This window comes from Physella acuta, unplaced genomic scaffold, assembly GCF_028476545.2.
Source record: "Physella acuta isolate Inbredline_101_S28 unplaced genomic scaffold, ASM2847654v3 ptg001240l, whole genome shotgun sequence".
Lineage (NCBI taxonomy): Eukaryota > Metazoa > Mollusca > Gastropoda > Physidae > Physella > Physella acuta.
In genome coordinates this window covers 48,637-61,966 of record NW_026732756.1, presented here as the reverse complement: position 1 = coordinate 61,966, position 13,330 = coordinate 48,637, and the positions used below count along the sequence as shown (strand labels likewise).

General features: G+C 39.6%; 2 protein-coding genes across 2 annotated transcripts; both read right to left on the bottom strand.

Annotated features, from left to right (window-relative positions):
- Nucleotides 1-2,192, bottom strand: LOC131957424 (very low-density lipoprotein receptor; the record flags this gene model as incomplete). The annotated part of the gene is given in 3 exon segments (XM_059322223.1): nt 1-85; nt 960-1,076; nt 1,890-2,192. Coding segments are annotated over 3 exon segments (296 nt in total), but the record flags the coding sequence as incomplete, so codon positions are not given.
- Nucleotides 2,193-3,793: 1,601 nt separating this feature from the next.
- Nucleotides 3,794-4,492, bottom strand: LOC131957426 (uncharacterized). Its single transcript, XM_059322224.1, has one exon. It carries the CDS (start codon nt 4,490-4,492, stop codon nt 3,794-3,796), a length of 699 nt encoding a protein of 232 aa, XP_059178207.1.
- Between the last annotated feature and the right edge of the window lie 8,838 nt (nt 4,493-13,330).

Genomic DNA, 13,330 nt, shown 5'->3' with positions numbered 1-13,330 from the left:
TTTTGGCCGTTACATCTGTCGTAACGTGCCACGCACAGATCTCCATCAGCACATCTGAACATCTTTGGTCCACTACAATTTGGTGCTGGCGATTAAAAATGTTTTTATTACAAGCTTTTACTTCTTAATGCTCGTTTGTGGATTTTTTTTGCAAATCTTGTAACTCAGTTTTGACCGGCTTCTAATGCAGCGATTTCGTTGAAATTTTTCAGATGCGTTTTTCTTCAACGACAATGCAATGATATATTTTTTTAAAATTTTATTAGATATATTTTAAACAAATTTTATTATTTAATAGCAAATCTTAACTTGATCAGCCTGTTTACAACCTGTGAACTGTTTTTCGCTAAGCATCGACCACGAACTGATTTGGGGCGGGATAACATTTTTCTAAAAATCCCAAGATACTGGTAGGGTTTCAACTAAAATATTTTTAGTCGTAGTTTATGTAGTGTCTGCTTCATTTAGATTCAATAACAAAAAAGTGGAAAATAAAAATAAATATAAAAACAATTATAATAACAAGCTTTTAAACACACTGAAAATAAGAAAAAAAAACTCGCTTTCTTATATAAAAAGCTTTGGTTGCTAAAATCATGTAACAGATCTCATGAGCGACCAATAATTTTATAATTTAAAAAAAATCAAGTTTTTTTTTTTAATTTTTCTTAATTTCTGTGCATTTAAAAACTTTATATGATGAAGGATGTTATACTTATTTTATTTTTTTGTATAGCAAGTAACGGAGTAGAACTGAATGTAAAATGTTATTTTTGGGCTGATAATGCAACTATTAATTGTGTCGAAAAATGCAACAAATTGAGAAATAGTCTAAAAATTGGTGGAAAGTTAGTGTATGGAAAGGGGCGGATCTAAAAAAAATGTCGCCCCACCCTCCGTTCATGTTTTTTTGGGCGAATGAACGGATGGATAAATGGAATATTTTAGTAAAAACTTACGGCAGTTAGCTTCGTCGCTTAGATCATCACAGTCGTCAAGGCCATTACATACGAAAGCCTGTGGCAAGCATTTTCTACCGTCACAGTAAAAATCGTACGGGGGACTACAATTTGTTGCTGTCAATGAAAAAAATGAAATTTTAAGGTTTATTCTTGCTTAGGCTGGAAGAAATGAGAAGTGAAGTAGAAGAAGATTTTAGTGATTGATAATGCATTGAATTGTTTAGTCGAAAAATGAACAGGTAAACAGAAGGAATGACAAATAGATGGATGCGTGATTTAGTAGTTGGGTGAGGTTTCCTTCAAACATTTGTTAAGTTTGGTCGCAAGGTAGAGATCACAACGTCAACTAGAAAATCCCGAGTTCGGATCCCGGCCTCGAGTCTGTAGAACGTCCCTGGGTCCACCCAGTTCTGATGGGTATCTGACTCACCATAGGGGTCATCCATAAATGACGTCACGCTTTTTAAACGATTTTTACCCCCCCCCCCCCCCCCTCCCATCCGTCACACATCCTCACAAAAGCATCACCCACCCCCTCCCCCTAAAATGTCGTAATTGTTCCTAAATCTTGTCTGTCAAAATAGAGTATTTTAACTAAATTCTATTACAATTTATTAAAACAGTTTTCTAAAACGCGAAATAACTGCTAAAATTCGTTTTCTAACATTGCTTTTTTTATAATGCAAAAGTGTGACTTCACACCATCTGAACCCCCTCCCCCCCCTCACTGTCACAAATTTACGGATCCCCCTACCCCCTGCGAGTGTGACGTAACAAAGGCGGCTGGGCATCAGTGCCAACAACACTATCCCTATGTCTGCCGATGTCATTTAAAACAGATGAACTCTAATGGATACGCTGTATCTTGGGCATGAACGGGGAAAAAAATGTAATCAAACAAAATGTATAAATAAAGAGATGACTCACCTCGCTTGACGTTATCCCCAACCGAACTTAGTTCGCCAGCATTAACGTACACAGCGAAAACCAACAGGGCGATGGTCAACTGTTTCACGAACATTCTAGATGGGTTGGCTTTCAGCTGTCAATCTAACAAATGTTTCTTCGGCTAAATCAGTTTGATTTCTTCTTTTATTGACTACGTTTTTTTTTTTAAAATAGACTAAATTTTACTGTTATCGGTAGACTGCTAACCCGAGAGTCTCGAGTTCGAATCTGGGTTCAAATAAGTGGATCGTCCTGAATCGACCCAGCTCTGATGGGTACCTAACTCACGCTAGGGAAACAAAGGCGGCTGGGCATAGTGCTGACCACGATATCACTCCATATGCAGTGGCGGAACTAAAAAAAAAAAGCTCAATCCGGTTTTATTTTATTTATTTATTTATTTATTTTAATTTCATTTTATTCCAAACGAAAATATTGTAATCTGCCCAGAAGCCAACCAGAGGCGTAGCGACCCTTCCCGGCGCCCGGGGACAAACTTTCTATTTGGCGCCCCCCTTGGGAGAAAATTTCCAATTTGCACCCCCCTCCCCCAAACCCTCAAACTTTCGATTTGCACCTCCACGTCAAACTGAAAAAATGCAGCTAAAATGACATTTTAATTTGTTTTTACATATGCCCTGCCCCCCCCCCCCCTATCGCTACGCCTCTGAAGCCAACAATGAATAGGCCTAATTAATTTTGATATATTTTTAACAATTAAAATCAACGGCTGATGGGTATATTAATAATACAATGATAATGTGAAATTGATTGTGGGGTTATATTTTCCAGAACTTCTGTCGCCTACACATGGCACACACATCCCATTGTTTTTTTCTTTTTGTCGTCTTTTCCGCTTCTTTTCCTCCCCCTTCCAAAAATTTCAAGTGCTCCCCCCCCCCCCCCCCACACCCCGAAGAAAAAAATCCGAAAGAAACAACGCAGGAACTACTACCATCAAGTCTGGTTACTCTTTACGACCTCACTCCATCAAGTACACACAAACTAACTTAACAGTTGATTAATTTATTGGTATTATGCAATTTTTAACATCCATGCTTTAAAAAAAAATCAAAATCTTAAGATTTAAAAGATATAGTAAGAGCGGCAGAACACCTAATTTAAATTTATCTTAAAATTAATGTACAATTAAAAAAAAATTGGAATAGGTAGACGCTAACACTAAACAAAGTATTATATCATTTATAATGGTTAGTGAATGAATTGAAGCAAATTCTGCATATATTTTTAACAGAACCTAAGCTGTATATCCATCTCAGCTAATAAAGATAAATATAGATTATACAGATAATACATCTGTGGCTCACAGTAAATGTTTTTGTGTGTGTGTGCGTTCGTTTACAGAGTTTCTTTCAGGCATCTCTAGGTCGGGGAGGGGGGGGGGGGTGGCGGACTCCGAAAGAAATAGAATTTATATAGAAAATATATGCTTTTTTCTAGTGTCCACCGCCCGGAGGAATCCACCCCCCCCCCATACCAATACCCCCCCCCCCCCACCGCGGAGGAGGAAAAAAACATTTGAAACGAAACACTGGAGAGTCACGTGTCTACACTGAGCCACCCCCGTGCAGTTTTGACCAAAGTCGAGCATTTTAAAAGTTTAAAGAACGTGGTCCTAAATTTCGTGCTCATCAGAACGTAAACAAACATGTTCACAGACGAGTTGAACGCCTCGAGAAAAAACAATGTCGCGAAGGCGATCTGGAAAGTTTGGGCGTTGCTCCCGTCAAGCCGGAGGGTGGGGTCTATCATCATCCATATAAACACCACCGTTCCCGGTAGGTAGCAGACGATGAATATAGTTGAAATAAACACGATCATCTTCACAAGTTTTGTGTCTCTAGTTAGTAGGGTCGTCGGCTTTAGAGGAAGAGGAAGTGCGCAGCCCGCCATTTTGAAACGCGTTTTAACTCCATGACCAAGATTACAGTTCCGGTGAGAATTAAAATAAAAGCGGTTAAAGGCAGGATGTTGTTAATGTGAAACGAGACCGTCTCTATGTCGTTTCTGTCTTGGATGAAAGTAATTCCCAGCAGAGTTATGTTCCTTGCGGGGTTGAAGTTTTCTGAAAAGCGCGCCGTGTAGTAGATAGGCGCCACACTGCCAAGCATGATTAGGTATACGAGTAGGATGTAGACTCGCGTTCGTTTGGGGGTGAATATGTCTTTAACCTTCATCGGCGCGGCGATACAGACGCACCTCTCGATGGTGATGTAAACGGTGATCCATGTGGTGGTTCTGGTGAAGAAGACGTGCGGCCAGCCTCCGGTTAGGTAACTGACCTCCAGCGGAACGAACGACAACGGCTGGGAGGAGAAACTCGGCGTCTGGCACAGGTCAAGCCAGAACAACGTGACCAGCGACAGTAGGTCTGAGATGGCCAACCCCAGGAGGGAGATGTTCACGGTGTCACGCACGCCTTGGATCACGAACGTGACAACGCTGAGGAGGTTGGTGATCACGCCCAGGATGCAGAAGAGCTGGGTCAACACGACCCGGACGATCAGTAAGAAAAGTGACCGCACACGCGGCGTCTGTCGTGTCGGCGTTAGTGACGTCATTGTGGGTGAAGTTGGTTGTAGCGACACGCTGACAGATGGAGACGTTGGTACTGTTGCTATCAACACAAGACGCCATTTTGAAAAAAAAAGGATTTTTTGAATACTCAAACCACCATAGGCGCAAATAATTGTCTATAGTCTATATTGAGACTGGTGATTCAATGTATTACATTATTAGGATGAATGTTAACGATACCTGCACCAAGGACCGTCAGGTTCGAAAGGATAGCTTACTTAACTACTTTATTTTGATGAATGTTTTTAACAGTGGCTTCTATAGTTTTAAACATGACTGAAACACGCAGATAAATTGTTGGTCCGTTTGACAGAGAATTTCTTTACCTGTTCGGGGTTGAACGAAGTCAAATACAAAGCAAAACTTTCTTGTATAACGGGTCAGGAGTTTATGTTCTGGCCAAACAACTTTATATGTATGTGTGTGTGTGTGTGTGTGCGCGTGTGCGTGCGCGAGCCCGTGTGTGTATGTGTGAGTGTAATAAATATTTTTACTTTTAAATTGAAGTTGTTGTTTTTTTTCAAATAGTTTAAACTATTGTGGCTAGCATAATTCAAATTATCGAATTAGTACCTTTTATAATATTCCACAGATTAGCAAAATCATTAAAAAATAGATTTGTTTTCTTTTTTAAATTCACTAAACTATATTTTAAATTTACTACAGTTCTAGCACAATATTTCAACTTTATGAAACTTAAGCCATAAAAGAATCCCTTTTTGTTTTTTACAAGTGAACTACCGAACGCTTGAGCGACTGATTTGGTTGTATCTATACTGTTTAATTTTTACAGTAAATTGTAACACTGAGGTAATACATTTTAGTTCCTCAAACCACATACATTGACAGTTTATCTTCAACAACAGTCTATTTAAATAGATAACTTTTGAAAATCGGGATACTTAAATTATGAATTATTCTATACTGAATCTATACCTCTAGATTCTGGTGACAAATTGGTTTAATTTATACCTAGGAATATTAATTCAAATACTGTTGACTCAATTAATTTTAATAACCATGTATATATTGATCATTATTCATAATTAGTTGTACATATCGATGAAATAATTCGTCAAATGAGAATAGCAGCTTAGTGAGTAAATCTTATTAAGTATATGCCTGCCTGCGTTGTTAAAAACCACTCCTTGGTTATAATAATTTTTTAACGATTTCGATAAGTAATTACATCATTTAAAAAAAAAATGCTTATAACAAGACAAATCATCCCCGATTAATTTAAAAAGATTGATTTAATGATAGTAATTTTGATGTCAAGGTAAATCACAGCTAGTGTTTATCTGGTGCATGCCGAGTGATGTCCCCTTGAGCTAAAATATTTCGAATCGGCGTAGCAGGTAAGTCTAAAACTAAAACGAAATTACCTTCGTTTCGTTTAAAAAGTAGGACTCAATGCTGCAGGGTAGTTTTGGCGCATAGAAACACAAATTTGCTTTGTCTAAAGCTCAATGGCGAATTGCCTGCATTGTCCTAGACATTGGTTTTCTATATTGAACGATGAATTGTTCCATAATATTTAAGAAGAAATGTGGGACAACAGTGATTTTATTCGGAGTGGCAACTTAAGTTAACATAATTTGCAAGTTGACCAAAAGAAAAATTTGGATTCATTGGAATAAAGGCTTGGTTTGTTAGAAGAGATGAATATATTTAAATTTCATGTTGATTTGATGTTGTGCTAGTGGTGTTTTGTAGTGCAGGACGTAGTAGGTTTTGTACCTGCGCAACAGGTTTATTAATTGTTGGTTGTACACTAGGTTTTTGTACATACACAACAGGCTTTCACCGATAGGTGGATGTACACTATACACTAGGTTTTTGTACATGTACAAGAAGCTTTTATTTATTTATTTTTTGATACCCCTTTCAGTGACCGGAAATCGCTCAAAATTTGAAAGAAATCTATGTACAGGAGCTAAAAAGTCCACTTTCGGTTACCGGAAATTGTACAAAAGTTGCAAGAAACATGTAAAATTTCTTTCACCTAACGTAAACAGTACTCAAGTTGTAGGCTTTTAATAAACTGGAAGTGGAGTAAGTACTTTTTCGGATACCGGAAAATCGCTCAAAACTTCAGAGAAAACTACAGATTGGCTACAATACCTTTTTTTTTTGCACTATTACATTACTTCCTCTATAGGCTCCTACGTCCTTAAGTTTAAGTTACAAATTATTTGAAGTTGCGAAAAAAGCGCAAAAATAAATAAATAAACAAGTGAATAACACTTACAGCACACACAGCTGAAGATTGGACCTGCTATGTTGGAATGTCTGGAATATGTTACCAATCTATGAATTTATTCATTACCGGTAACTAAGCAAATATTCTCTTTAAAACAGTGGTTCTTAAACTTTTTGGAGGTATCGAACCCCACTAGTTTCATATGCACATCCTGCGAACCCTTCTTTATAGTGTCTTGACTACCACCGAAACCCTGAGACAGACTCATCGAGCCCCTGGGGTTCGATCGCGCCTAGGTTAAGAACCACTGCTTTAAAGAGACTTTTTATTACCCCATAGTGCATTAGCCCTGCTCTAAGGATCTGTCCAGATTCAGTTTTAAATCGAGTGTCCTATTGGAGCGGTGCATCAAATCATTTACTTTGATCACCTTTGACAAGTCAGGTTTTTGTTAGCCACGCCCGCCTCTATCTTCTGTCCTCTCAAGAAACTAAATTATTCAGTTACTACAATATTTAACATGGGGCGTGGTCAGAGTTTCTTCCAGGCATCTATTCGTAGCCCCCCCCCCCCGAAGAACTACTGCCTCCCCCCCCCCCCCCCAAGACGGTAGAGCGCTAGACTGCTAACCCGAAAGTCTCGAGTTCGAATCCAAGTCAGCAGAACGTCACTGAGTCCGAATAGCTCTGATTGGAAAGTAGACACCGAGGGCAAGAAACATATGAACTCTACTTCATCTCAGGGGCGTAGCGAGGGGGGGGGGGCGGGGGTGCGGACCGCACCGGGTGACACCATTTAGGGGGTGACACCAAGGCAAAAAATAGCAAAATATATAGAGAAAAACTCGAGGGGGGGGTTGCAAATCGAAAGTTTGAGGGGGGGGGGGGGTGCAAATCGAAAGTTTGAGGGGGGGGGTGCAAATCGAAAACTCGAGGGGGGGGGGTGCAAATCGAAAGTTTGAGGGGGGGGGGTGCAAATCGAAAATTTGAAAGTTTGTCCCCGGGAAGGGTCGCTACGCCTCTGGGGGGTGACACCATTAAGTGCGGCACCGGGTGACACCCGACCTCGCTACGCCACTGAGTCTATTGTTAGAGCAAAGCTTATTTTAGTTCACAATAATCGAATCAGACCGAACTCTGATTAAAATAAGTCGATAAATCCTAACACAAGTTATAGCATATCCATCTTACTTTAATGACAAACGACAGCTTTGCCCAGGAAAAAAAATCGATGCATTGGAAATCTTCATCAGCAATCCAGTAATGAACATTCTTATTATTATTATACTGATTGTGGTGGAGCAGGTATGTTTGAAGGGGAAGAGGACATTACCCCCCCACCCCCATTACACCTGGAACAATTACCCCCCCCCCCCCCCCCGTCAATAAACCACGCCCCCCCCCCCCCCAGTTAAGGCTAGATGTAGGTTTAGAGTTGGTGTTAGGATGGATGCTGGGGTTAGCTATGGGGTTTGGGCTCTTCGTGATTTGTGGAGGGGGGGGGGGGGGTAATTGACATGAGGTAATGACTCCATGGGGGTGGTAATGTCGGGGGAGGGGATATTCCGGGGAGTAACTGACGAGGTAATGTTCTAGACCCGTTTGAAGCCGTATAAAGGTGTTTGCTTGATTTTGAGTAAACGGGCTATATGGCTAACAGTGCTGAGGCTAGTTTAGGTCAAGTAGATAGAGGTCAGGGGCGGAACTACAGTGCCGCCAGACCCCGCAATGCGGGGGGGCCCACGCCATTTAGGGGCCCACGGCCGACCCTAATAGTTTTTATTATAGTTAAAAAAATCTAATTTTCTTGCAATTTTTTACTTGATGTTTGTTTTGTAAAACGATTACCATAGCTGCGGTTTGATTATCTTTATTCTATAGACACCATCCCCACGCTCTTTTATATTCTTTTTCCCTTTCTTTTTAAACCACTGTGAAAGCCAAGTCCTCTCTCTTCTACAATTAAACTTAACAAAGATAAGCAAACATTCAAACCACTTCCATGACTTATTTCCCTTTTTTAAATAGTCAAATTGGGGTGCTCATAAGCTCCTTTTAATAGATTTGTACTAAACAAATTAAAAAGCAATTACTTCTCTTACTAAATATTTTTTCATAAAGTAGGCTACTTACTAAAGAATGACCTTGTATAAAAAGGAAATGTATTTAAAATTAATAATATAAATACAAAAAAAAAATAATCATAACACGAGACACCATTACTTCTACAAAGATTTCATGTTTTATATTCTTTTGGCTAGATAGATGTTAAGAGAACTCAAAGCAAATAAAATAAAACTGTTTTTCTAAAACACACTAATGCACTTATACACATGAACTTATGTAGTAATTTGTTTCAATTGAAAAAAAAAAACCATTTTTTTCAAAACCCGAACAGGCCAGCAATGAGTAACCTATGCTCTTAGTATATATGTATATATATATATATATATATATATATATATATATATATATATATATATATATATATATATATATATATATATATATATATGGGGGGGGGGGGCCTAAAAAAAATTTTTTGCGGGGTGGCCATTTTTTTCTAGTTCCGCCACTGATAGAGGTTAGCAGAAACAGACTATAGATAGTTGGGTAGAGAGACCAATGGACGTACAGGAGCTGACCGGTCACGTGGGACGGTCAGCTGACCACTGAGGCGTGGGCCAGTAGTGAAATCAGCGGCGGACCTTGTGTTAGGTGTTAGATACGGTCGAGATGTGTAGGGCTAGGTAACAGTGGCGTGCAGACCTATGTAGATGCCCGGGGCAAAATCAAGCGGAAGATGCCCCCCATAAATACTTATGTATATATATATATATATATATATATATATATATATATATATATATATATATATATATATATATATATATATATCATTTATTTAAAAAAATGTACTTATCTTAATTGAGATGAAAACGTTGACTACAGCCAGCTAAATCCAAATGGAATGAATGGTTGGAACTTGGGAGAAGGGGGGGGGGGGGGGGGGGGGGGGAAAGACAATTGCGGGACGGGTCGTGGTGGGGAGGGGGGGGGGGCTGTGATGCACTACAAAAGAGTCTCATCCGGTATTGTATTACCACCCGGGACCGCAGGGACAAAAACGCTGTCCGTGTCTGCAATTAGGGCGTCAGATACGCCTTTATTAATGGGATGTTTCTCTCTTGGCCTGTTTAGGAATTCCTATAGTGTAACTAATACAGGTGAGAGTGTGCATTGAACTAGAGATGTTTCAGATTTTTCTCTCTAAACCACTTGGTCAAAACGTCAACTCTTTAAAGAGATGGGTGATGCTAGCTAGATACTCTCAAACTATCTTAAATAACCTTGAATATAACAGAAGTGTACCTTGGTTGGCTAAGGGGTCATCCATTTATGACGTCCACACATTTTTGGGATTTTGGACCCCCCCCCCCCTCTTCCCTGTCCACAAACGTCCACTTTTGACGGACCCCCCCCCCCCCCCCCCATCCCGTGGACGTCCACACTGACTATAAGTTTTTGCATAATCTTCTTCCACTATTACTCAAGCTACTGCATTAAGTGTGTATATACTGAGTGTATATAGTATTACAAATACTGGTACAAATGTGTTTTATTGTCCTTCGTGTCCCACACCTGAACAGGGACAGCGTGCTAACCCCCCCCCCTCCACCCCTCTCCCGTCTCATAACTGAACTGGGATGACCCCCGCCTACCTAGAGAAGTGGTCGCCTGGTATTTGACCTGGGATGCAAATGTGGGGACACTTGTAATTAGATATCTTATTGTATTCCAGGTTAAGCCAGGGCATAGACCCAAGCTGGGTGGTGGGCCAGAGAGATAGGATAGTTGAACTTTAGCTTCGCTAGGAAATATTTTTCTTTCACACTACCAAAAATAATGTTAGATTTAATGTGTGGACGTCCACATTGGGCCAACCCCCCCTCCCCCTGTCCACACGCGTCCACAAAAGTCAATTTTTTTCTGACCCCCCCCCCCCCCCCCCCCCCGTGTGGACGTCATAAATGGATGACCCCTAAAGCTGCCAGCTTAAAAAAAACATTTCTACATCGGACTGTGTTTAAAAATCCACTATGCTATGTCAGACCCTCCCTGGGCTTGGACGCGTTTTCACAAATTTAACACCCAAGTACGTCTGTCTAGTTCAGGTGGGGGATAATCCACTAACGGCTTCCATAGCCTAAAAACCCACACCGCATCCCCACATTTCATTACATCATTATGGGCTCAATAACTCTATAGATAGCTCTACTATTAACTGAAATAAAACTGGCTCTGCATGTGCTCCCAATTACTTTAAAGAAAGCTCTACTCAGAGTTAAAAACTTTAACTTTAACACTACTTAAAGCATGCTCCTCCTATTTGTAAAAATCAATATGGGCGCAATTATTCTGAATGATATCATTACAATGTATCGAAAACAATATGTTGATTCGTATTCTTAAGATTGTCGTTAATGTGTATCAAAAACATTATATGGGCATTCTTATTCTTAAGTATGCTTATATAATGCATGAAAAAAAATATTCTAATGGCTGCCAGTGACTTAGCTACCGTAAAGCTAGAGTAAGCAAGGCATAGGGGCCCAAGGCAAATAGGGGCCATTTTCCTTCTTTTAAAAAGTTAAAACTTTTACATTGGAATTTTGATATTTATTTTATATAAATAATTTTTTTAAAATTAATGAAATCAAGTTTTTTTTTCTACTGTAGAAATAATTTAATTTAAAAAAGGCCCCAAGTCCTTTCTTAGTGTACAGGCAGCGGCATTCAGTGTGGGGGGAGGACGGGCGACTAACATTAACATTGTTAATTTTTGCATAGGGGACCGAAAATCCTAGCTACGCCACTGAATGCTGCCCATACAATTTAACAAAAAAAAGTTATTACACTGCAAACGGTCATATATTTCACCAAAGATGCCCCAAAAATTTATAATAATAATATGGGCATAATTACCCTTTGGATGCCCTTAAAATGGATAATAATGAAGAAGTACATTAAAAAATAGCTTTAGAGATGCCCCCAATGTTAACAACGATGATTGGTGTAATTACTGTTGCATGTCCTTCGAGTGTAATACATGAATATAAGCTTAATTACTTTCAAGATGCCCCTACAATATATAAAATGAAGATGGGCATACTTACTGTATGGATGCCTTTAAAATGTATTATAAAGTGAAGTGGGCATATTAGTAAATGCTCATAAAATATATTATAATGAATATACGAATAATTACTTTAAAGATGCCCCAAGATGCCCCTATAGTGTATAAAAATAAATATGATTTAATTACTCGACGGATGTCCTTGAAAATGAGTATAACGAATACGCGCATATTACTTTAAAGATGCCCTTACAGTGCATGGGAATAACTTGGTCACAAGTACTCTAAACGATGCCCCTACACTATACTAAATAAATATGACACACATTTATTAATGGAATATCATTGACTTCCGTAGGACTACCCTTCACTGATGCCCGCTGTTTCTATATAAGTTTTGCCATACGGACAGTGTAATGTTAAAACGGCTGACAGACGATTGAGTGTTACAATTTTTTTGAGTGAGATCGCAAAACATATGGAAAGTTACGATGACACCATGACACGACATATCACAACAGTTTTTAAATTACTAAAAAAAAAAAAAAAAAAAAAAAAATTAATTAATTAATTTAAAAAAAAATTATTTTTTTTTTACCTCCGCTGGATGCCCCCCAGTGGTGGATGCCCGGGGCCTGGGCCCCGTCCGCCCCCCCCCCCTCTGCACGCCACTGCTAGGTAACAGTTGATAATTTGCGAAGAGAGCGGTCAGAGCTAGGTAGAGAATTAGAGGTTGATCGTGAGGTAGAAATGGTCAGATAGGTAGATCTAGGAAACGGTAGACAGTATAGAATAGGCTAGTTAGGTTGGGAATTAATTTGATTGTTTAATAAAGTACATTTATCTTTTGGATCGGACTTGTGTGTGTTAATTCCAAACTATAACCACGCTGGTATTATCTTCATCACCCCAACTCTCACATTTGGTGGTGTTACTGTTTTCCCCACCCTCTCAACTGGTGGCAGAAGATCCATTCAATCTAACCATCCCCCCCCCCCCCTCACACTAACCGATAACATACCAACGGACAAAAAAAAATCCACTACCATATAGATGGCCAACAGTTAAAAGACCAACCACAAAAAAAAAAAATCCAATTGACAAAATGACGACTATCAGAAGAGAAAAGGCCCATCTTGCAAACCATTCTTTACAACCGGAGACTTAAATGTATTATTTATTGTAATATTGCGGGTCAACTTTAGCCTGCTAATCTTTCTGGATTAACTTCCATAGCCTTTGTCCACCCACGAACAAACTACAAGGCAGCAGTTGTTTATTTTATCTCGGAGTTATCTCTCCTAGATGGGTTGCCGTCCCCAGCTAACACTACAGGCCTCATCTGCTAGGGGTCTAAACTCGGGACTTTTCGGTTAGCTATCGTGCCCAGAGGCATAGCGAGGGCGAGGGTGAGGACCGCACCGGGTGACACCATTTAGGGGGTGACACCATTTAGGGGGGTGACACCATTTAGGGGGTGCCA

What these genes read in the sequence shown, in the direction of transcription:
- LOC131957426 (XM_059322224.1), bottom strand. Translation starts at nt 4,492, where the DNA reads ATGACGTCACTAACGCCGACACGACAGACGCCGCGTGTGCGGTCACTT.